The following is a 21,660-nucleotide window of genomic DNA, read 5'->3' on the forward strand; positions in this document are numbered from 1 at the left end:
GACTGGTTGGATCTCCTTGCAGTCTAAGGCACTCTTAAGAGTCTTCTCCAACACCACAGTTCAAAAGCATCAATTCTTCAGCGCTCAGCTTTCTTCACAGTCCAACTCTCACATCCATACATGACCACAGGAAAAACCATAGCCTTGACTAGATGGACCTTTCTTGGCAAAGTAATGTCTCTGCTTTTCAATATGCTATCTAGGTTGGTCATAACTTTTCTTCCAAGGGGTACGCGTCTTTTAATTTCATGGCTGCAGTCACCATCTGCAGTGATTTTGGAGCCCCCCAAAATAAAGTCTGATATTGTTTCTACTGTTTCCCCATCTATTTCCCATGAAGTGATGGGACCAGATGCCATGATCTTCGTTTTCTGAATGTTGATTTTAAAGGATAAGAGGAAGCAAGTTAATATTTGCTAACATCTACTAGTAGCTGACTTGTTAGATACTTTATATACCTTAGCTTTCTCATTAAGATGATAATAATCTCATTTAACAGATGAGACAGTGGGCCCAGAAAGGTCAAAATATACCTGTGATCAATCAGTAGGAAATGTTAGATCCAAGGCTTAGACAAGCAAAGTCTCTGCCTGCAAAATGAAATTTTAGGACAAAAGGATAGAATAAGTGTCTATATATATAAGCATTTTGGAATCATGGGATTTTAAGAGTTTAATGAATACAGAAAAATCTCCTGTTCTCCTAAATGTGGACTCTAAGCCCTTTACTTGTTACAATTCTTCTGATTCAGCTAAAAGGACTGTTTCTTATTATATTTCTAAATGTTTTTAATAAATACAAATATGAATGTGTTGACTTCTATCTTTAGGTAAAACCTAGAATTGAAGTCGAGTTAATGTTAAAAGTACTGCTACTAGCTTTCTACCTGTACGAGTTCCTTTGGTCAGTTTGATTTTTATTTTTAACTGATGGAAGATTGCTTTACTATGATGTTTACAGCACATTGCAATCTATTCATGCTGCCTATGGCAGAAACCAACACATCATTGTGTATATATATATATACCCTCCCTCTTGAGCCTCCCTCCACTCACTCCAACCCATCTCTCTAGGTCATCACAGAGCACCAGGCTGAGCTCCCTGTATTTATAGCATTTCCCATTAACTGTTTTACACATGATAGTATGATACACATGATAGTATCAATATATATACAAGACAACAAGTGTGGACACCAGTCCATTCTATACTAAGTAAAAAGTATCATTTTTCTAGATTCCATGTATGTGTGTTAATACATGATACCTGTTTTTCTCTTTCTGGCTTACTTTACTCATATAAGAGGCTCTAGATTCATCCACCTCACTACAACTGACTCAAATTTGTTCCCTTTTATGGCTGAGGAATGTTTCATTGTATTTATGTACCACATCTTTTTTATCCATTCATCTGTCGATGGATATCTAGCTTGCTTCCATGTCCTAGCTATTATAAATATTGTTGCAGTGAACATTGGGATACATGTGTATTTTAGAATTGTGTTTTTCTCAGGGTATATGCCCAGTAGTGGATTTGCTGGGACATATGGTAGATTTATTTATAGTTTTTTAAGGAGTGTCCGTACTGTTTCCAGTAATGCAGGAGAATTCCCTTTTCTCCACACCGTCTCCAGTATTGATTGTAGATTTTTTGGTGATGACCATTCTGACTGGTGTGAGGTGATGCCTCATTGTAGTTTTGATTTGCATTTCTCTAATAATAAGTGATGTTGAGCATCTTTTCATGTGTTTATTAGCCACCTCTATTGGGGGCAGGAGGAGAAGGGGACGACAGAGGATGAGATGGCTGGATGGCATCACTGACTCGATGGACGTGAGTCTCAGTGAACTCCGGGAGTTGGTGATGGACAGGGAGGCCTGGCGTGCCGCGATTCATGGGGTCGCAAAGAGTCGGACACGACTGAGCGATTGATCTGATCTGATCTGATATTTTCTTTGTGGAGAAATGTCTGTTTAGGTCTTCTGCCCATTTTTGATTGGGTTGTTAGTTTTTCTGATATCGAGCTGTATGAGCTGCTTATATATTTTGGAGACTAATCCTTTGTCAGTTGCTTCATTTGCAGTTATTTTCTCCCATTTTGAGAGTTGTCTTTTCATCTTGTTTATGGCTTTCTTTGCTATGCAAAAGCTTTATTTTTTACTTTTATTTAAGTTTTATTAGGTCCCATTTGTTTATTTTTGTTTTTATTTCCATTAATCAAGGAGGTGGGTCAGAGAGAATATTGCTGTGATTTATGTCAGAGAGTACGGCCTGTGTTTTCCTCTAAGAGCGTTATAGTTTCTAGTCTTAACATTTAAGTCTTTAATCCATTTTGAGTTTATTTTTGTGTGTGTTGTTAGGAAATGTTCTAATTTTATTCTTTTACATGTAGCTAACCAGTTTTCCCAGCACCACTCATTGAAGAGGTTTTCTTTTTTCCATTGTATATTTTTGCCTTCTTTGTCAAAAATAAGGTGCCCATGTATACATGAGTTTATCCCTGGGATTTCTGTCTTATTTCATTGGTGTATATTTCTGTTTTTGTGCCAGTACCATACTGTCTTGGATGACTGTAGCTTTGTAGTTTAGTCTGAAGTCAGGGAAGTTGATACCTCCAGCTTGGTTTTCTTTCTCATGATTGCTTTGGCTGTTTGTCGTCTTTTGTGTTTCCGTATAAATGGTGAAATGTTTAGTTCTAGTTCTGTGGAAAATGCCATTGATAATTTGATAGGAATTGCATTGATTTGTAGATTGCTTTGGGTAGTACAGTCATTTTGAAAGTATTGATTCTTCCAATCCAAGAATATGGTCGAGTTCTCCATCTGTGTCGTCATTGGTTTCCTTTATCAGTGTCTTATTCTGCATGCAGGTCTTTTGTCTCTTTAGGTAGGTTTATTCCTAGGTATTTTATTCTTTTCGTTGCAATGGTGAATGAGATTCTTTCCTTAATTTCTCTTTCTGATTTTTCATTGTTAGTGTATAGAAATGCAGGGGATTTCTGTGTATTGATTTTATATGCTATGACTTTACTAAATTCATTGATTAGCTCTAGTAGTTATTTTGTGGTGTTTTTAGGGTTTTATATGTGTAGTATCATGTCATCTGCAAACAGTGAGTTTTACTTGTTTTCCAACCTGGATTCCTTTATTTCTTTTTCTCCTTTAATTGCTGTGGCTAGTGGCAACCCACTCCAGTACTCTTGCCTGGAAAATCCCATGGACAGAGGAGCCCGGTAGGCTGCAGTCCATGGGGTCGCTAAGAGTCGGATATGACTGAGTGTCTTCGCTTTTCACTTTCATGCATTGGAGAAGGAAATGGCAACCCACTCCAGTGTTCTTGCCTGGAGAATCCCAGGGACAGGGGAGCCTCGTGGGCTGCCGTCTATGGGGTCGCATACAGTCAGACACTACTGAAGTGACTTAGCAGCAGCAGCAGGACTTCCAGAACTATACTGAATAATAGGTAAGTGTTCCTGATCTTAGAGAAAAAGCTTTTAGTTTTTCAGTGTTGAGAGTAATGTTTGCTGTGGGTTTCTTGTGTATGGCCTTTATTATGCTGAGGTAAAAAGTTCCTCCTGCAAATTTTCTGGAGAGGTTTTTTTTTAATTATTATTATTATTATTATTATAAATGGGTGCTGAATTTTGTCAGAAGCTTTCTCTGCATTTATTGAGATGATCATATGGTTTTTATTTTTCAGTTTGTTAATATGGTGTATCACTTTGATTTACTTGCATATATTGAAGAATCCTTGCGTCCCTTGGGTAAACCCCACTTGATAATGGTGTTTGTTCCTTTCAGTGTGTTGTTGGATTCTGTCTGCTAGAACTTTGCTGAGAATTTTTGCATCTATGTTCATCAGTGTTATCGGCCTGTAATTTTGCTTTTCTGTGATATCGTTGTCTGGTTTTGATATCAGGATGGTAATGGCCTCATAGACTGAGTTTGGGAGTTTTCCTCCTTCTGCAACTTTTTAGAACAGTTTGAGCAGAGATAGGTGTTAGTTCTTCTCTAAGACAACAACATTTCAAAGGAATGAACATTGCATGTAAGAGAGCTGTTCCACTTTTAGACTCTTGTTTATATTTACATGTACATTCTCAAAATTCTTTTCAAAATTGAGCACCAAATGCTTTGTGTTCACAGAAATACCCATATGCCAAAATAAAATTTTTCCATTCCAAGATGAGGTGTTTTCCCTTTTTGATTTAATTTATTAGAAATGGAAGAAACTGGAGGTGTGTGAAAACCACAGTTTCCTGAGAATGCTCCAAGGCAAACACTGTGTCAACTTCAAATAAGGAAAATTGTGGTTTCCTGCATATCTCCCAATATTGTGATGACTGTTTCTTGCAGGTGTGGAAGAGAGAGTAACAAATCTCTATTTGTTAATAGAGATTGCTTAGGCTTTTAAGCTTCAAAATATTTTTATTTAAATTTAAGATGTTTGACTATATTTTAATTCTTCTATAAACCTCCACAACATTTTCAGTCTCTCCTGTGAAGTTTATCACGTTCTGCTTTGGATTAGTTATTTGTGCATTTGTTTTAAACTTTTAAATTAGTGAAAGATTCTGAGCCTCCAGAGATGATATTTGTATCCTTATGTGTAAGATTTCACCTTCACATAATAAAGCATACTTATATATCAGTCATTCAATTGAGTCACATCTGACTCTTTGAGACCCCATGGACTGCAGCACACCAGGCCTCCCTGTCCATCAGCAACACCCAGAGCTTGCTCAAACTCACGTCCATCAAGTTGGTGATGCCATCCAACCATCTCATCCTCTGTCATCCCCTTCTCCTCCCGCCTTCAGTCTTTCCCAGCATCAGGTGGCCTAAGTATTGGAGTTTCAGCTTCAACATCAGACCTTCCAATGAATATTCAGGACTGATTTCCTTTAGGATGGGCTGGTTGGTTCTCTTTACAGTCCATGGGACGCTCGAGTCTTCGCCAACACCATAGTTCAAAAGCATCAATTCTTCGGTGCTTAGTTTTCTTTATAGTCCAACTCTCACATCCATGATGACTGGAAAAACCATAGCTTTGATTAGATGGACCTTTGTTGGCAAAGTAATGTCTCTGCTTTTTAATATGCTGTCTAGGTTGGTCATAGCTTTTCTTTCAAGGAGCAAGCTTCTTTTAATTTCATGGCTGCGGTCACCATCTGCAGTGATTGTGGAGCCCAAGAAAATAAAGTCTGTCACAATTTTCATTGTTTCTCCATCTATTTGCTGTGAAGTGATGGGACCGGATGGCCTGATCTTACTTTTTTGAATATTGAGTTTTAAGCCAGCTTTTTCACTGTCCTCTTGCACTTTCATCAAGAGGCTCTTTAGTTCCTCTTCACTTTCTGCCGTAAGTGTGGTGTCATCTGTATATCAGAGGTTATTGATATGTCTCCAAGCAGTCTTGATTCCAGTTTGTGCTTTATCCAGCCTGGCATTTTGCATGATGTACTCTGCATATAAGTTAAATAAGCAGGGTGACAAATTACAGCCTTGTCTTACTCCTTTCCCAGTTTGGAACCAGTCTGTTATTCCATCTTCAGTTCTAACTCTTGCTTCTTAACCTGCATACAGATTTCTCAGGAGGCAGGGGTAAGGTAGTCTGGTATTCCCATCTCTTGAAGAATTTTCCAGAGTTTGTTGTGGTCTATACAGTCAAAGGCTTTAGCATAGTCAACAAAGCAGAAGTAGATGTTTTTCTGAAATTCTCTTGCTTTTTCGATGATCCAGTGGATGTTGGCAACTTGATCTCTGGTTCCTCTGCCTTTTCTAAATCTAGCTTGAACATTTGGAGTTCACGGTTCACATACAGTTGAAGCCTGGCTTGGAGAATTTTGAGCATTACTTTGCTCTAGTGTTTGTGTTTTGTTAGCTGTATATATTTATATATAAATATCTGTAAATATAAAGAGGGGGAAACTTAAGTGAGGAAGGAAAAGGATGAGAAAGAAGTAAGGAAGTTAGATAAAGAATTGGAAGTCCCTTATTTCAGGGACTGTTGTACTTACTCTTGTGAGTTCCTACACTTAACCTCAGTGCCTTAAGGAAAATGTAGACATCTCTTATTGCAGCACAGACCCCAAACACTGCCAAAGGTATAAACTTAACCCACTTGATTAATCAGCCTCTTTTTGTTTTTATGTTTATATTTAATTTCTTTACAAAAAGATTTGAGGGTGTCTTGGAATTGGGTCACAAAATGAAGGAAAGTTATTTGAAATAGTTGAGAGAAAAGCTTGTTGAGAATACTAGATTGAATTTAGAAACCTGATTTTGAGTTCTCACTTGTTCCTAACTGGCTAAGTGGTCTTGAAATCAAGTCAATACTGTAATTTAATTGTTGATAAAATCTGTGATCTCTATTCTGTTTACTTCTTTAATCTCTTGTTAAAATTTGAACTTAAAAAATTAAATGAATGATTTCTAATTGCTTTCTTAAGAATAAAGTTAAAAAAAAGTTTAAAGTGTTAAATTTGACAATTTTTTACTTAGAGAATTTTATGAATTTATTTAAATGCTTGCTGTAATATATAAAATTTGATATTTTTAACTAAGACTTTATCCAAATCAAACATTTTAAGAACTGCTGGCATACATTGAGGATACTGGGTGTTCAATTTCAGACCACCTCAATAAAGCAAATAACCACAGTAAAAGAGTACACAAATTTTTGGTTTCCCAGTGCATGTAAAAGTCATGTTTGCACTACTGTAGACGATGAAGTGTATAATAGCATTATGTCTAAAAAAATGTACATAGCTTTATTTAAAAATACTTCATTGCTGAAAAGTACTAGCCATCATCTGAGTCCTCAGCAAGTTGTATTCTTTTTGCTGGTGGAGGGTCTTACCTTGAAATTTATGACTGCTGACTGATCAGGGTGGTGGTTGCTGAATTTTGGTACTTTAATAATGTTCCCCCTTCACTTTTTTTTTCTGAAAGAGTTTGAAAAGGATTGGCATTAGAGAAACCATTGATTAGAGAAACCATTAGAGAAACCCATTCGTCTCCTTATTTTTTTTAAGCAGAATTGTGTTCCTACCAATGGAGTAGTGTTTATGCTAGCTACTGTTAAGGACATGGACACTGCCTCATAGTACTGGACACTGCCTCAACAAGCCAGCTTCCTCTGTCCATGAAATTCTCCAGGCAAGAATACTGGAGTGGGTTGCCATGCCCTTCTCCAGGGAATCTTCCTGACCCAGGGAGCGAACCAGGCTCGCCCACATTGCATTCTTTACCATCTGAGCCACCAGGGCTTGTCATCACACACTAGCTGTCAAGCTAGGAAGCACAAAGAATGCAAATTCATTATATATCTTTATTTTAAAGTAATTACTCATCATCAGTATACTTTCAGAAGAATAATAAAAATTTTATTTGCTGATATCATTAACTGTTTTCTTTAAAACCACAAATACATATAATCACAAAACCTAAAGCTGTGATATACCTAATTCTACTTATTGTTACATAATCGTACCTGATTAGTAACTACGTAGTTTTATAGACCCGTGTAGCTTGTCAACTCAGGCCTTAATGTTTTTGTTTGAATTCACTGCTTACATTTGGGTGCATAAGCAATATACTGTACAACTCCAATTGTGACAACTAGTGTGAGTGCCAGCCCTAGGATTATGGAATACAATGACTCTTTTTTACTCAATCTCACTTCTTAATAACCTGGTATTCTTCCCAAATAAGTCCACTGCAGAGGCTGCAGCGTAAAAATACAGTTAAACAGTGATATGTAACAAATAAGAATAACTCTTCATTTATTAGAAGTGATATGTAATTATACAATTTTAAATCATATTCTAGGGCTCTTTTTTTATTTAAATAAAATTTACTGAAATTGGATCACTAAGTTAGATTACTCTGAGATATCTTCCAGAGAACAGAAGTAGCATTGCTAAGTAAATTCAAAGTAAAGTGATTCTTATCAAGGTGGTGTTACTTAGTATCTACACTTGATATGCATGTACTACCACTGTTCTTTTAAACTTTTTCTGACTAACTGGAAAGATGCAGCTAGCTCTGGAAAGAAAAACGCCCAGGTCGTTAAAACTCTTTGCAAGTTGTCAAAACAGAGATTTGGAAACAGTAATAAATATAGCTTTGAACAATTATACATGAATACATTAGTCAAAAATCTATTTTGGATTCCCAGAACTTCTTATCTAAAACATGTGAAATTAACTCACATGATAAAAATAGTTTCTTTCTAGTTTTTCTGCTTTACAGATACAGTTGTTCATATATCATCAGGAATTTTATTTTAAGTGAATTGAATTTTTAGTAGCTACCCAGGGAAAATGTAATTTGCACCCCACTCCAGTACTCTTGCCTGGAAAATCCCATGGACGGAGGAGCCTGGTAGGCTGCAGTCCATAGGGTCACTAAGAGTTGGACATGACTGAGCGACTTCACTTTCACTTTTCACTTTCATGCATTGGAGAAGGAAATGGCAACCCATTCCAAAGTTCTTGCCTGGAGAATCCCAGGGACGGGGGAGCCTGGTGGGCTGCCGTCTGTGGGGTCGCACAAAGTCGGACGCGACTGAAGCAACTTAGCAGCAGCAGCAGCAGTCCTGAGGATTAAGAATAGTGCCTCTGCATTGAACACCAAATTGTTTCTACTAAGCCAGAATATCTTATTATATCACAGTTCAGGAAGCACATTTACTGCATTTAGGGCTATAACTCATTGCCTCAATTTGGCAGCAAAACTGTCAGGGCAGTGTTTTTGTTTTAAATTCAAGTTTTAGACATCATGAGCTTGCTTTAAAAAACAAATGTTTTTTCTGTTTTCATCAGTTTTTGGTTGATCCCCACTGAAGATTCTTCTTACATTGACTCTTTCCATAAAGGACCATATTGTAAATATTTCAGGCTTTCTAGGCCTTACAGTCTTTGTCACAACTACTGAACTATACAACGGTGACATAGTGCAGCCATAGATGAATGAATTTGGTTTTATGTTCCAATAAAACTTTATTTTTAAAAGCAGATAGCAGGTGAGAAACTGGCATATGAGTTAGCTTGCCAGCCACTGATTTTGAAAATCAAATACTTCTACAAGATTTGTGTGTGTGTGTGTGTGTGTGTGTGTGAGAGAGAGAGAGAGAGAGAAATGACAGTTCTCTATTGGTCATCCCCCACCTTCAGTTACAGTTGATTCTTATGGAATTTACCCCCACATCCACATGTTTATATTAATACATTTTAAGCACTAGCTATTGACTTCCTGCTGTGGTTTACAAGGATTTAGATCTCTTTCCTCCTTCAGCCTCTGTGTCATATATGTACCCTCTTTATCTCTTCTGTCTTCCTAATATGCTTGGGTCAGATTTAGATGAGGTGAACATTTAGTGATTATGTTACTTTGGCTATGAGTCATTTAGTGAATGTTTATTACTTTTGTTTTTCTGTATAATATTTCTACTTATAGTTTATAATTATTATGTTTATTTTGTTGATTGTGTATTCTATGTAAAACCAAATTCCTCAATGGTTTTTGAAATCTCCTCTCAAGATATTTAATAACACTAGGTATTCTAAATCTAAATCTAAATCCCCTGTCACCATCCTGGGCATTTCTCTTGCCTGGATTTCCCATTTCTCGTATCTATACCTTCCTCACTCTTTTGGTTGCCTTCCTCATTTTAGTGGAGCCAGTAGCTTCTTCCAACTTGGCTTGTGGGAGGCTACCTCTAACCTTTACTTCAGTGTTATTCCCTTCCTGTCTCCTGTGTCTCTGTATCCAAGTGTCTTCCTTGTAAGGACACCAATCATAATAGATTTAAGGCCCATCCTAAACCAGTATGCTGTCCTCTTAATTATATCTGCAATGCCCTTGTTCCTATTTCCAACTAGGATCACGTTTGCAGTTTCTTGTTAGGTATAAAATGTGAGGATAATACCATTTGACCCAAGATAAAAAAGGTAATTAGGCAGCAAGTGATCCTAGCACAGGATTTGCACCAGGTCTAAAGTTGTTTTCTGAGTGATTTTTACCTAGATAAATTCTCCAAACAGAATAGATTTCAAGCTATTATCTTGCTTTCCCTTAGGTACTCATCTGTGTTTAATACTGGGAGGAAAAATAGCCTTATTGGGCTATTAACAATGAGGGTAAATATAACGATGTTTAAAGCTGATAGCTCTGCTCTCACACACTAGTGAAGTTTTTACATGCTTCAGGGAGTGTTTATTGAATACCAACTATTATCAGTTATTGTTTTAGGCACTAGGTCCACAGGAATGTGGAAGACAGAGTCCCTGCCTCTTGTGATGTGAAGTAAATGGTGATGAAAAGTGTTGTGTTAATTCAGATAACATTTGAGCAGAGACCTGAATACAATGAAATGATCAGCCAAGTAGAGAAGAACTTGCAAAGGGATAGCTTAAGCATCAGAAGGCAGTAAAGCTTTCAGAAGAACCCATAAGGAAGTAGCATGATCTGGTTACATTTAAACTTCACTGTAACTGCTATATGGAAAACAGTCTGTGGAAGAACAAAAGCCAATGGAGAATGACTAGTTATGGGCTTATTGCATTGGTCCAGGTGAGAGGTGTTGGTGATTTGGTCAAAGGAAGTAAGTAGAAAAGGAAGTAAGTAGACTGGTTCTGGATAGATTTTGCAGATGAAATCACAGGATTTGCTGAAGGATTTATTGTGAGCTATAAAGAAAGGAGAAACGTAATGGAAGAATCATGAGTTTTAGCCCTTAACCAACAGAAAAATTAAACTTATATCTAATAAGATGGGAAAAGGTTTAAAGTTTCAGGAGAAAATCACAGAATTTTCTTTTAACATGTCAAGTAGGTAGTTGGATATATGAATCTGGAGATCAAGTTAGAGCTTGAGGTAGAAATTTGGAAGTTTCAACCACAGATGATATTTATTTAAAGTAGTCTGAACTATGAATTTTCTCAATGAATAAATACTATGTATGTGTGTGTCTGTATGTTTGTGTATGTGTGTGCACACACACACACACATATATCATTATATGTATATAATCCCATTCAGTCATCATCAAACATCTACAAAGTGTTGGCTATAAGCCAGGCACTGGTGAAAAGTTCTGAGAATGAAATAGTGGTATTAGTCATTCAACATAAAAATATATAGTATTTGATAACTTTAGGTCTCTAGTAAATGGAACTTCAGGCGTTATATTAGTCATGGATTATATCACACAGCTTAGTACTAATATGTTACTTGATTCGTTCATGTTATTTTAGTATTCTATACTAGATTTTTAAACTCTTTGACTGCAGGATCTATATTACATTTTTTAAAATATCACACGTGATGCCTACCACAATTCTGGAACAATATTAATTACTCAAAGAATATTTGTTAATTGATTACATAATTTTAACTGTCAAGAACAGTAGTATTTTTTTCAGCATGTTATCTTTAGAATGCATTATGTAGGTGAGTTACCTAGTTAGAATATTAACAAATTTCTGTTCCCTAACTCTTAACTTTTAAAAATTATAATGAGTTGCATTTTATTCACTTCTTAGTAGTGTTAGTTTTTATTCCCATGTGTTTATTATTTCAATTTGCAGCCTGATTCGACTGCTGCTGAAAGAGCAATTGCTAGGCTAGCAGTGCACCCTCTTCTGAAGAAAAAAATAGATGTGCTGAAAGGTATGAATTAAATGACTTAAGCCATTTTCAGTAAATAATTTGAATAAATGGCCATTCATTTATTTACTTTTATGATTTTTTTTTAACTTTTGAGGATCTTTTACATTATAAATGTCTTTTCAAATGCTTCCAAATGTAGAAAACTACCTGAAAATTTTTTTATATCTAAAAAATTCTGTTTTTTCTAAATTCCTAAATTTTATAAATTCTTAAAATAGATAATACTCATGGTAATATTAAATACAACTGACTTTCTAAATATTTTGCTGTGCTTAGTCACTCAGTTGTGTCCAACTCTCCAACCCCATGGACTGTAGCCTCCAGGTTCCTCTGTCCATGGAGATTCTCAGGGCAAGAATCCTGAAGTGGGTTGCTATGCCCTCCTCCAGAGGATCTTTCCAACCCAGGGATTGAGCCCATGTCTCCCGCATTGCAGGCAGATTTTTTTTACCATCTGAGCCACCAAGCCCTTTCTAAATATTGATGTAATTCATATTATTACTTACCTTGCCATTTAGTCACATAATTTTTATTTATGTTTGTATATTATAAAATACAATGAAACAACTAAATGCTTCTGACACAGATTAGAAGATAATTATTTTTATGCCTGAAAACACAATTTATAATACCCTGCAATTGTATTAATACATTATTGCTATAGAAATTAAAGTTGCCATTTTATTCATTTATATTCAGTGAAGTTTTTACTGTTCTTAACATCATATATGGAAGAATAAATTTAATTTTAGAGATTTAAAAAAAATTTTTTTTTTAATTTTAGAGATTTAAAATGGATATCTTTGAGCATTTCATAAGTGTTCTGGTTTTCTTCTTTGTGAATTTGCACCTATTATATATATGTAATTTAAATTCCAACCATTCTGTTAAGTATTTCCAAATAATTTAAGAAATATGGTACTAAAACAGTGATGTTTTTTATTATTTGTTTCAGTGCTGAAACAAGTCATGTGCTGTTTCTCTTGCAGCTGCTGTCAAATCCTTTAAAGATGCAAGACAAAATGTTGTTGAAGTTAAGTCATCAAACACTGCTTCAGAAGAAAATCATTCCAAGGACACTTTGTGTTCAAATGATGATGCCAGTAAGTTACAGCATGAAGGAACTATTATCCGTGAACAAAAAGAGAAGGAAGCCAAAATATTGGCAAAGAAACCGATAAATAATTCAAAAGAAAAAATAGCCAAGATGGATCATGGACCCAAAGCAATGGATGTCCCAAATTCTCTATCAAAGCCTTCTGAAAAAGATTCTCCGGCTCCCTCAGCATCCCAGAAGACACCTTCTGACCCCAAAATGAAAGCATTAAGTAAAACCAAAAAAATGAAAGAGTCCAGTAGCTCACTTGATGTTGACAGTGATGGAGAGGAATTATATGAAGAAGAGAAGGAATATTTTGATGATAGCACAGAAGAAAGGTTTTACAAACAGTCTTCCATGTCTGAGGATAGTGATAGTGGTGATGACTTCTTCATTGGGAAAGTCAAACGGGCACGAAAGAAGGAAAGCAGTTGTCGTTTTTCAGATAAGGAACAAAACCCCCCCAAAAAATTGTTGCTTGAAGAAGATATACTTGAAACCCATCAAAATTTACAAAATGATAAAAACAAGCCACGTACAGAGGCAAGGAGGTTTGAATCAGTGTTTTTCCAGTCTTTATCTGGATCTAAGAGCCTTGAAAGGTAAGAATATTTTTTCATTCTGAAATAATTATTAATTCTTAATTTGTGAAAGGTATGAAATAGCTACACATCCTGACATTGAGATGACTATCTCTCATACATAATTCTAGTTTGTACAGAATTTGTCTTTAGACTTGGCCCTCTCCAACTTTATATTGGAGTAATATATTCAAATACACGTATGATAATGCCAAATTCTTCCAGCCTCATCAGAAAATGAGATAGATAAATAATTTATCTAATTTAATATGTAGCTAATTTAAGTTTATTCCTTCACTTACCGAAGTTTTGAAACTTTTGAGTTAACTTTTGGTGAAAACTTTTGAAAATGTCTCATGTATTTCACTTTCTAAACAGAACTTTTTGAAAAGACTGTGGTGAATTTTTGTTTTGTTTTGTTTTTTCTCTTGTTGACCTAGAGCATTATTGTAAAACAATTGTTTTATACATTTTCCTGTTTCAGTATATAAGGCTGCTTGCTTGCCCTAACACCAAGTATCTCCAGACTGCTTTCTATTTGGTGGTGCTTATACTAGGTGGTCATCCTTATCCCTTCTGTAATCACTGCTTTTTCCAGCGGTCTTGTTGTAAATCAATAGGTTTAATTTCATTTGTAATTCTAATGTTAGGCGATATCTTTACATTTTAGAATAAAAATCATGGTTAGCTATCTTCTTCAGTAAACTTTTTCTATAATAAATAGGTTAGGCATAATTTTTAATAAAACAGAAAAAAAGTGATGTTGAAATTTTCCCAGAAAGTAAGAGTATTAACATATAAACCATCTTTGAAGCCTTGAAAATTATTAAATTAGTCCTTGTAGCTCCCAACTCTGCCTTCAAAAGATTTATTTTTTTTCCTCACTTGAAAATTACACACCACTATCCCTTTCTTTTCCCCAAAATTGCTAACTTACTTTTTGTTACATGTGATTCATTGTTCCAGTAAGAAAATTTTTGAAATTCTTTGTCTAGATAGTTCTCAAGCATCCAAGGTAACCAAGACAGGATATTTTATAGCCAAAAGTCATGATAAGGATGTTGAGAGAAAGATTCCTACATACTTCTGTAGTGAAATTGTGCTCAGTCCCTCAGTCATGTTGACTCTGCAACCCTATGGACTGTAGCCCGTCGGCATCCCCTGTCCATGGGATTCTCCAGGCAAGAATACTAAACGGGGCTGCTAATCCCTACTCCAGAGGATCTTCCAACCCAAGGATCAAACCCATTTCTCTTGCATCTCCTGCATTGGCAGGTGGATTCTTAACCACCTTTACTGGTGCCACCTAGGAAGCCCATAGTGATATTGGGATCTAACAAACCTTTGATGCAGCTAAAACATGGGGTTTTCATTTTTTAATTGTTTCTAGTGGGGGAGGTAAAGGAGCATGATAGTTTTTAAAGTGAGTTTTATCAACATTCTTATTATGTTGTCTTCTTAAAGTCAGAAGATTTGTTTCAATATTAAATATCTTAATGGTGTTTTTCTTCTTTTAGAAATCACAGAGAACAGGTTCCAAGAAGCAAAACCCTGGGTATGTACTAATAACTGCCTGACTTCCACATACAGTTGAGCAGTTCCTTTCTGAAGAGGAAAGAAGAAAAACTCTGGTTGCTTACTTGTTATTTAGTCATGAAGTCACGTCTGAGACTTTTGTGTCTGAGTCTTTTGTGACCCCATGGACTGTAGCCTGCCAGGCTCCTCTGTCCATGGGATTTCCCAGGCAAGAATACTGGAATGGGTTGCCGTTTCCTTCTCCAGGGGATCTTCCCGAGCCAGGGATTGAACCTGTGTCTCCTGATTCTTAACCACTGAGCCACCAGAGAAGCCTGGTTGCTTAGTAGTCTGAATAAATTCTGTGCCCACAGAAATGAAAATAGAGCATCTTGTAATTATCAGTATAGATTTTTGTTTTTTTATTTTATGTGGTTTTTTTTAACTCTCTATGTTCTGCCAGTAGGAAAGATACAGACAAAACTTATCAGTAATATTGAGTCTGTTTGATTTCAGTTCAGTTCAGTCACTCAGTCAAGTCTGACTCTTTGCGGCCCCATGGACTGCAGCACCCCAAGCCTCCCTGTCCATCAGCAACTTCCCGGAGTTTACTCAAACTCATATCCATTGAATTGGTGATGCCATCCAATCATCTCATCCTCTGTCATCCCCTTCTCCCGCCTTCAATCTTTCCCAGCATCAGGGTCTTTTCTAATGAGTCAGTTCTTTGCATCAGGTGGCCAAAGTATTGGAGTTCCACCTTCAGCAACAGTCCTTCCAATAAATATTCAAGACTGATTTCTTTTAGGATGGACTGGATCTCCTTACAGTCCAGGGGACCCTCAAGAGTCTTTGCCAACACCACAGTTGAAAAGCGTCAATTCTTCAGCACTCAGCTTCCTTTATAGTCCAACTCTAACAACCATACATGACGACTGGAAGAACCATCGCTTTGAATAGATGGACTTTTATTGGCAAAGTAATGTCTCTGCTTTTTAATATGCTGTCTAGGTTGGTCATAGCTTTTCTTCTAAGGAGCAAGTAAAGTAAAGTGAAGTCACTCATTCATGTCCGACTCTTTGCGACCCCATGGATTGTAGCCCACCAGGCTCCTCCACCGATTATCCAGGCAAGAGTACTGGAGTGGGTTGCCATTTCCTTGGGGATCTTCCTGACCCAGGCATCGAACCCAGGTCTCCTGCATTGTAGGCAGACGCTTTTGCAAGCGTCTTTTAATTTCATGGCTGCAGTCACCATCTGCAGTGATTTTGGAACCCCCAAAATAAACCTTCTTTCTGTTTCCATTGTTTCCCCATCTATTTGCCATGAAGTGATGGGACCAGATGCCATGATCTTAGTTTTCTGAATGTTGAGCTTTAAGCCAACTTTTTCACTCTTCTCTTTCACTTTCATCAAGAGGCTTTTTAGTTCTTCACTTTCTGCCATAAGGGTGGTGTCACCTGCATATCTGAGGTTATTGATACTTCTCCCAGCAATCTTGATTCCAGCTTGTGCTTCATCCAGCCTAGCATTTCACATGATGTACTCTGCATATGAGTTGAAATACCAGGGTAACAATATATAGCCTTGACGTACTCCTTTCCTGATTTGTAACCAGTCTGGGGAAACAGTGGAAACACTGTCAGACTTTATTTTTGGGAGCTCCAAAATCACTGCAGATGGTGACTGCAGCCATGAAATTAAAAGACGCTTACTCCTTGGAAGGAAAGTTATGACCAACCTAGATAGCATATTCAAAAGCAGAGACATTACTTTGCCAACAAAGGTCCGTCTAGTCAAGGCTATGGTTTTTCCTGTGGTCATGTATGGACATGAAAGTTGGACTGTGAAGAAGGCTGAGTGCCGAAGAATTGATGCTTTTGAACTGTGGTGTTGGAGAAGACTCTTGAGAGTCCCTTGGACTGCAAGGAGATCCAACCAGTCCATTCTGAAGGAGATCAACCCTGGGATTTCTTTGGAGGGAATGATGCTGAAGCTGAAACTCCAGTACTTTGGCCACCTGATGCAAAGAATTAACTCATTGGAAAAGACTCTGATGCTGGGAGGGATTGGGAGCAGGAGGAGAAGGGGACGACAGAGGATGAGATGGCTGGATGGCATCACTGACTCGATGGACGTGGGTCTGGGTGAACTCCGGGAGTTGGTGATGGACAGGGAGGCCTGGAGTGCTGCGATTCATGGGGTCGCGAAGAGTCAGAAACGACTGAGCGACTGAACTGATTGACTGACTGACTGCTGTTCCATGTCCAATTCTAACAGTTGCTTCTTGACCTGCATACAGATTTCTCAGGAGACAGGCAAGGTGATCTGGTATTCCCATCTCTTGAAGAATTTTCCACAGTTTGTTGTGATCCACACAGTCAGGCTTTAGTGTAGTCAATAAAGCTGATGTTTTTCTGGAATTCATTGGTTTTGTCATGCTCTGATGGATGTTGGCAGTTTGATCTCTGGTTCCTCTGCCTTTTCTAAAACCAGCTTGAACATCTGGAATTTCATGATTCACGTATTGCTGAAGCCTGGCTTGGAGAATTTTGAGCATTACTTTACTAGCACATGAGATGAGTGCAATTGTATGGTAGTTTGAGCATTCTTTGGCATTGCCTTTCTTTGGGATTGGAATGAAAACTGACCTTTTCCAGTCTTGTGGCCATTGCTGAGTTTTCCAAACTTGCTGGCATATTGAGTGCAGCACTTCCACAGCATCATCTTTTAGGATTTGCAATAGCTCAACTGGAATTCCATCACCTCCACTAGCTTTGTTCGCAGTGATGTTTCCTAAGGCCCACTTGATTTCGCATTCCAGGATGTCTGAGTCTCGGTCAGTGATCACACCATTGTGGTTATCTGGGTCATGAGGATTTTTTTTGTACAGGTCTTCTGTGTATTCTTGCCGCCTCTTCTTTAGTATCTTGTGCTTCTGTTAGGTCCATACTGTTTCTGTCCTTTATTGTGCCCATCTTTGCATGAAATGTTCCCTTGGTATCATCTTTAATTTTCTTGACTAGATCTCGAGCCTTTTCCATTCTGTTGTTTTCCTCTGTTTCTTTGCATGAATCACTGAGGATGGTTTTCTTATCTCTCCATGCTATTCTTTGGAGCTCTGGATTCAAATGGGTATATCTTTCCTTTTCTCCTTTGCCTTCTGCTTCTCTTCTTTGCATTTATGAGAGAGCCATACCTTTACTCTTAGCTCTGCTACAGGGCTACATCTCTGTAGGTCATTACTGCTTAAAATCTTTCTCTATCTTATCTCTCACAGTTTGGAGTCCAAAGGCTTTTCTAAACCTTAAATGCCAAATATCTGTACCCTCTTTTCCCTTTTGTATCTGCCTGTGAACTGGCCAGTTTTTTTTTAACTGTTCTCTTTTTCTTTTTAGTACTTTGCCAAAGAGCCATCAGTACACTAATCTTTTTATTCTTTCCAGACACTTACCTTGTGCTGCAGTTCCATAAGCATGTAGCCTGCTTCCCAAGTTTTAACTAGCAACAGTTTTACTTTTTCCTGACACATAGGATACTCACTAACACATAGGATACTCACTTGTGACACATAGGATACTCACTTGCAGCCTTAGATATAGTTTCCTTACTACCTACTGCTGCTGCTGCTGCTAAGTCGCTTCAGTTGTGTCTGACTCTGTGTGACCCCATAGACAGCAGCCCACCAGGCTCCCCCGTCCCTGGGATTCTCCAGGCAAGAACACTGGAGTGGGTTGCCGTTTCCTTCTCCAATGCATGAAAGTGAAAAGTGAAAGTGAAGTCACTCAGTCATGTCTGACTCTTAGCGACCCCATGGACTGCAGCCCACCAGGCTCCTCCATCCATGGGATTTTCCAGGCAAGAGTACTGGAGTGGGGTGCCATACTACCTACTACAGAACTGCAAAACCCATGCCACATTTTTATGTTATTTTAATGACTGTATAAAGTCATTGGGAAATATGTGGTCTTATATTTACAAATACAGAATAGCTGCAAATTAAAAAATTCCCACATCTTCCTAATGAGAAGACACAAGTAGAACGTGTTTTTGTTTCTACTTAGCTTATAAATTTATGATATTTAATTTATCCATTTATTTTCACATCCAAGTATGCTTTACATAGTTATTAAAATACATATCAGTTTAGAAATACTATCTTATTTAAATTTTAAGTTACATGAAATGGTTTCATTTAACATTTTAATTCTTCACTCTTTATCACTATAGGCACTCTTGGAGTATTATAACAGATTTCTAGAGCACATGTGATTTGTACAAGATACGGGATGTTTTGAATCTGTGTGCAGTGATCTTTGGAAATTTATCCCAATTGTATACTTGTTTCAATAACATTATGATATTTTTTAAGATCTTTAAAAGGCTTCTTGACAATGATGGCTAACTAGCAGTGGAGAAATTATGCACCCCTAGGACTGATTAATAAATCGGTATTAAATTTTTTGCCTTGTCTTTCTGATCCTATAAATGTGCATTGATTCAGTCCATCCAGGCCCGTATGTCTCCCAGTACTTTGTTCAAAATAATGTAATAGAAGTTCCTCATAATGAAAGAGGTAAGAGCTAGATTACAAATTGCCACCCTCATATTTGGTGGATAACTTTATGGTCAAAAAGAACAGTGTCTTAAATTTGAGTAGATATAGCAGTTACTTTGCAGTCACAAATTTTTTGTTCAGTAACAGAAGGGAGTGGAATCAATTAATAGCCCTTTAAACAGCTCACCCATCAACGCTGTTGAATTCAATATTTTAGTTAAAACATGTGAGTTTTCTGGCTGCATTGCTTCACACACAGATATCATATGCCAATGAATCATATTCCTTTAAAAATACAAAATACTCCCCTTCTAAAATTTTGTTTCCTTATGTGTTGTCTGGACTGTTACCTTTCTTAATGTCAATGTAAAAAGGTAGAACAGCAAATACTAGGAGGCATGCAACAAACATCTATTGACAACAGAAAGCATGTGTCCCAAAATTCACTGGCCATATGTGTATTTCAACTTCAAAGTTCCCAGTAGGGCTTAGATTTTTTAACAGTGTGAGGTATTCTACTTAAGTAAAACTAAATTTCTTCCTTAAGTACTGGTTTGAGAAGATAAAATGTTTTTGTCTTCTATGCTATTTATGTATAGACTTAATTTTGTTTTCTCCTGCAGATTTTCAGCACATTGAACCTCAGAACAAGAATCAGTTTAATAAGAAAGCACAAAGAGGATTTGAAAATACAAAACAGAAATCACAGCTGCCTCTTCATCCTTCATGGGAAGCAAGCCGGCGGCGAAAAGAACAGCAATCCAAAATTGCTGTGTTTCAGGGGAAAAAAATTACCTTTGATGATTGATCAGTACTATATTTTTGTTAACTTCTCTGTCTAAATTTGATTTTCTTCTTATTTTTTAAACTAGCTCATTATTAAAATATATATATTTAAGTAAGTCTCTGAATGGGTTATAGAAATGAGTTGGTTTTGTCTTTATTTTTTTAAGTGTGTTTGTGTACGTTTAGGCTTCTGTTGATCAAGTACATACTTAATTTTAAATATGTCTAGACTGCTGTCCCTCTATAAAAGAATTTTGAGATGATAGCTATCTCACATTTTCTCATTTGGTTTTATCATGAAGTGTACTTCACTAGGTCAGCTCTGTGTTTCGTTACTTTGAAAATAAATGTTGAGTGATATTTGAAATAATAATGCAAAAATATGAGGAAAGTGTAGCTCTTTAAAACAGACTATTTTTACTGGAAGATACTCTTGGTAGCAAAACTAAGAGGATAACTTTTATTATGGGTATACAGATAATAAGTTATATAAGTAAATATTAGTTTTTATTATAGTTTTAATTATTTGTAATTTTTTAGTTTTTGACTGTTTAAAATAGTTTCCAAGGAAATTTTTGGATTTCTGAATTATGTTTAGTTATTTGGGCAGCATTCATGTTCAAATGTTACAACCAACCAAAAATTGGTTTTACTGCATATAAAATTTCTGTCAAATCATAAATATATAACATATTAGACGTGTGTTCTTCATAGAAACAGTTTTTGAGGAATCATAGGTTTGGAATTTACAAGAGCAAATTCTGAAGGAGATATGATTACAGAAGCATTTTCACTAATAGCTAAGCAGAGGTTATAACTCACTGAAGATGGGACTGCTTTATATTTCATAGTACTGTTATTTAAAAGGAAAACAGAATTTTAAAAATCCCTTCAAATGTTTCACTTCTTGCTACTGGGAGAAATTAAAGTTCTTGGTTAACTAAGTAATGCTAACTAAATTCTATGTTTTCTATGCATTGATCCTATTAATGATGAAATAAAGCTTTCTGGTGGTAGGAATTCAGGAACTCTGGAAAGTCATTTTTATCTTTTTCAAATGCTTAAGAGTTTAGATAATAAAGCAGTAGAATTCAAGAGGTTATACGGAAATAAAATTATTTTTGCTGTATTAAATGCAAAATTTGTTTTTTCTTTTAAGTTTGTTTACAGTTATGTACAAAATTATGTCACATTGAAATTAATTTGAATTGAAAGTTTAATTATGAAAAACTACTCCAAAAAAATTGAAAAATAATGTTTCTGTCCCTACCCAGATTTAGCTAAACCGTGAGGTTGAGAGCACTATTCGTCGACCCAACACTTCTAACCCTAACTTCAAGGAGTTAGGGTTTGACTACAAAGTTAGAAGAAAGAGGCCATACAAGACTGCTCACTTCTGACACCAACTGCAGGTTTGGAAATTGCAGGGGAGGGCTCCCCAAATAC

The 21,660-nt window shown here is 36.6% G+C and overlaps 1 protein-coding gene across 1 annotated transcript in view; it reads left to right on the top strand.

Annotated features, from left to right (window-relative positions):
- SRFBP1 (serum response factor binding protein 1) overlaps nucleotides 1-21,355 on the top strand; it is a 61,541-nt gene extending 40,186 nt beyond the window's left edge. The window contains exons 5-8 of the mRNA XM_006059491.3: nucleotides 11,594-11,675; nucleotides 12,665-13,376; nucleotides 14,873-14,910; nucleotides 20,052-21,355. Of these exons, the coding sequence (XP_006059553.1) occupies nucleotides 11,594-11,675; nucleotides 12,665-13,376; nucleotides 14,873-14,910; nucleotides 20,052-20,236 (1,017 nt within the window). The 3' untranslated portion in view covers nucleotides 20,237-21,355. The remainder of the gene's footprint in view (nucleotides 1-11,593; nucleotides 11,676-12,664; nucleotides 13,377-14,872; nucleotides 14,911-20,051) is intronic.
- Nucleotides 21,356-21,660: the final 305 nt, after the last annotated feature.

The sequence above is a fragment of the Bubalus bubalis genome, chromosome 9 (genome assembly GCF_019923935.1).
Source record: "Bubalus bubalis isolate 160015118507 breed Murrah chromosome 9, NDDB_SH_1, whole genome shotgun sequence".
NCBI classification, from domain to species: Eukaryota; Metazoa; Chordata; class Mammalia; order Artiodactyla; family Bovidae; genus Bubalus; species Bubalus bubalis.